Genomic DNA, 4,264 nt, shown 5'->3' with positions numbered 1-4,264 from the left:
TTTCGTGCCATACCGAAAATGATTCAAGTCAAATCATCTTATCTACCGCAGTAATTAACGTATTAGATAGCAATAATAGATATAGAGCATGTAGAGTATTATTAGATTCGGGATCACAATCCAATTTCATCACGGAGAAATTTGCTAATGAGCTCGGTTTACATAAACAATCAATAAATATGTCAGTCCGGGGAATAAATCAAAATTCAACGGAAATTAAGTCAAAAACAACAATTACTTTAAAATCGTGCATTAATAACTTTTCATTAGATCTATCCTGCTTTATCTTAAATAATATAACAAATAATTTGCCGATGGTGTCATTCAATAAAAATATTTTAAATATCCCAAATTATATAAAGTTAGCGGATCCCACATTTAATAAAAGCAATAAAATCGATATTTTAATAGGTTCGGAAATATTTTGGAATATATTTTGTAAAGGATATATTCATCTAGGAAAAAATAGACCTATTTTGCAAAATACACAGTTCGGGTGGGTTATTGCTGGCAGCGTACCTCTCAACAATTCCAGTTCTTTTACGATATGTCATCATACGGCTAATTTAGAAACTCAAGTTCAAAAATTCTGGGAACTGGAAGCGTGTAGCGATATACAATATTTTACCGAATCAGAAAAACAATGCGAACAGCATTTTGTTGCCAATACAACGCGGGCAAACGACGGGAGATTTATAGTTAAAATTCCGTTTACAGACAATATAAAAAAAATAGGGAATAGTAAGCAAATCGCGTTTAAACGTTTTATTTCACTTGAAAACCGTTTACGAACAAACAAAAATCTATTTAACGAATACAAAAATTTCATGAATACTTATATAACACTAGGGCACATGAGCGAAGTCAACGAATCTTCCGAACCCGCGACGTGTTTCTATTTGCCTCACCACGGGGTGATAAAACCAGACAGTTTAACAACGAAATTGCGTGTAGTGTTCGATGCATCTTGCAAAACCGATGCAGGCCTGTCGTTGAATGAACTACAACTTGTTGGACCCACAATTCAAAACAATATTTTCTCTATTATACTAAGATTCAGAAGACATGCGTTTGTACTTACAGCTGATATAGAAAAAATGTACAGACAAGTTTTGGTTCACGAAAACGACAGAAAAATGCAACGAATATTCTGGAGGGACAATCCTAATAGCAAATTAAAAATTTATCAATTAAATACAGTTACATACGGAACAGCTTCTGCGCCGTTTTTAGCCATACGCTGTTTGGAGCAGTTAACCAGAGAAAACATAACTAACTATACAAAGGAATGCGAAATTCTCAGAAATGATTTCTACGTTGATGATTTATTAACTGGAACTGATAACATATCCGAATTATTCACTATTAAAAATAACCTTTGTAATATTTTACAACAAGCTAAATTCAATCTATATAAATTTAATTCTAATTATTCAAAACTTTTAAATGCAGATAATCCAACTTTAAACATCGGTGAACAAACTATCAAAACTTTAGGTATATCTTGGAATTCGGTAACAGACAGTTTTGAATTTGACTACAAAAATATAAGAATAAATCAAATAGTTAGTAAAAGATCCATTTTATCGGCAACAGCGCAAATGTACGATCCTATGGGCTTTTTATCTCCAATTATCGTCATACCAAAACTAATAATTCAAAGCCTATGGCGATTAAACTTATCATGGGACGAGCCCATTCCTTCGGAACTAGAAAATAAATGGAAACAGTTTTGTTTCGAAATAAAATCTATTAAAAATTTGAAAATTGAAAGACATATATTTTGTAATAATCGTATAAACACAGAATTACATGGCTTTGCTGACGCATCAGAGCAAGCTTACGGCGCGTGTATATATGTACGGTCTATTAACAAATATTCTGAAATCAAAATCAAACTAATAGCGGCAAGATCTCGAGTAGCACCATTAAAAAATATTACACTCCCCCGTCTCGAGCTTTGTGCGGCACAACTACTAGCAAATCTTGCGCAAATAACTAAACGTGCATTAAATATCGCGTTTGACAAAGAATTCTATTTCAGCGATTCCACTATCACTCTTTCGTGGATAAGATCTCCATCTTATAAATGGAAAACCTTCGTTGCCAATAGAGTTTCTGATATTCAAACAAAAACCGACGCAAATAACTGGCTACATGTCCGATCGGAAGACAATCCAGCGGACCTCATATCACGTGGGTGCTATACACATGATTTATTGAATTCATCCTTGTGGTGGGCAGGCCCATCTTGGCTACAAAATCTAACTGAAACACAGCGACGTGCAACTGACAATATTTCAATTCCTGAAACTGATGTCGAAAGTCGAATCACAAGTTTGACTTGTACAAAAATTAAGAATAACAAACATTTTTTCTTATACTCTTCCCTTATTAAACTCGTGCGCGTAACTGCTTTTTGTTATCGATTTTTACAAAATTTAAAACTAAAGAAGCAAGAAAAAGAACTACTGTATGGCCCACTCACGGTCGATTAATTCAATAATTCACTAAACAAGTTAATAAAAATATCACAATATGAAATATTCAAACAAGACATAGATATAGTCGCGCGTGGGGAAGCATTACACAAATCGTCGAAATTAAAATCATTAACACCGTTTTTAGACAAAAATGGAATATTGCGCGTCGGCGGTAGGATAAAGAATTCAAATTTACCGTATGATAAATGCCATCCGATAATACTACCAAAAAATCATCAATTGACTATTCTAATAACTAGGCATGAGCATTTAAAACTGTATCATTGCGGAGCACAGATGTTAATAAATGCGTTGCGTAATACTTATTGGCCTATCGGAGGCAGAAACCTGACAAGATCGATCGTGAAAAAATGCGTAACATGTTTTAAGGTAAAACCCACATTTATTAATCCATTAATGGGCAATTTGCCTAAATATCGCGTTACACCGCAGTCACCTTTCTTTATATGCGGAGTAGATTACGGAGGTCCTATCTTATTAAGAGATCGTCAAACAAGAGGATACAGAAAATTTAAGGCTTACATATGTTTGTTCGTGTGCCTTGTTACAAAGGCAATACATATTGAATTAGTATCTGATTTAACTACGAATAGTTTTTTAGCCACTTTTAAACGATTTATGGCGCGACGCGGAAAACCTCGCGAAATCTATTCCGATAATGGAACGAATTTTATAGGCGCAGCATCAGGATTAAAAAAGCTTTATAAATTTTTACAAACAAAATCAAATCAAAATAAGATTGTTAATGATATGACCAACGAAGGCGTGTCATGGAAGCATATTCCACCAAACTCTCCTCATTTTGGAGGAATTTGGGAGGCGGGTATAAAGTCGTGCAAGGCTCATTTAAAGCGAGTATTGGGTAATGCTATTTTAACTTTTGAAGATTTTTATACGGTTTTGACACAGATCGAAGCAATATTAAACTCGAGACCAATCTCTCCCTTAAGCTCCGACCCCAATGACTATGATCCCTTAACTCCTGGTCACTTTCTTATTGGAAAATCCTTAACATCCACTCCCGATCCATCAGTGCTTGAAACCCTTGATAACAGGCTTTTCGGTATCAACGACTACAGAAACTTGTGCAACATTTTTGGAAGCGTTGGCACAAAGAATACGTATCGGAGCTGCAGACAAGAATAAAATGGCAAGTTCAACCATCGCAACCAGCTGAGGTAGGCGATATGGTAGTGGTCAGAGAAGACAATTTACCTCCACTACACTGGCGATTGGGGCGTATTCTTGACACACATCCAGGAGATGATGGACTTGTGCGTGTTGTGACAATCAAGACACAAAATGGTGTACTCAAACGTGCAATTAATCGAATTTGTGTGTTACCAAAACAATAGACAATATAAATCAAACCAAAAGACTGTTATAAACTCAAAGTGTTAAACTATAATTCTAATTTTGAAATCATATACTCTATATTATTTCAAGGGGGGGAGAATGTTCACGCCAAATTAGACGTGACAACGCTGCACTCATTTTTCTAAGAAATATTACATTTGCAACGACGCATAGGCAATTTGCATCTCAAGATTTAACTAAAAGGGTCCTGCTAGGTACCTGAAGGCGGCACTAACAATATAGTCTTAACCCGGTCGCCAAGCTATCCACATTCAAATATTCTAATATTATATCAATACTAAAACTTTATCATACAAAAAGTGTAAATTATATTCTATAAATAAATAAGTGTAAATCTATTTGTTATCAATCAATATTTACATTTAAAACGGTTGATAGAGCCA

At 34.7% G+C, this 4,264-nt stretch overlaps 1 protein-coding gene across 1 annotated transcript; it reads left to right on the top strand.

Moving 5' to 3' along the window:
* The first annotated feature begins 2,900 nt into the window (after positions 1-2,900).
* Positions 2,901-3,650, top strand: LOC113388208. The gene has a single exon (XM_026625609.1). The coding sequence runs from the start codon at positions 2,901-2,903 to the stop codon at positions 3,648-3,650; it is 750 nt and encodes a 249-aa protein (XP_026481394.1).
* Positions 3,651-4,264: the final 614 nt, after the last annotated feature.

Source organism: Ctenocephalides felis, unplaced genomic scaffold (assembly GCF_003426905.1).
Source record: "Ctenocephalides felis isolate EL2017-DRISC unplaced genomic scaffold, ASM342690v1 CF-g0.4_SCAFFOLD_03572, whole genome shotgun sequence".
Lineage (NCBI taxonomy): Eukaryota > Metazoa > Arthropoda > Insecta > Siphonaptera > Pulicidae > Ctenocephalides > Ctenocephalides felis.
Note: the sequence above shows the minus strand (reverse complement) of the source record. Positions and strands in the feature narration are given on the sequence as shown.

What these genes read in the sequence shown, in the direction of transcription:
- LOC113388208 (XM_026625609.1), top strand. Translation starts at nt 2,901, where the DNA reads ATGGGCAATTTGCCTAAATATCGCGTTACACCGCAGTCACCTTTCTTT.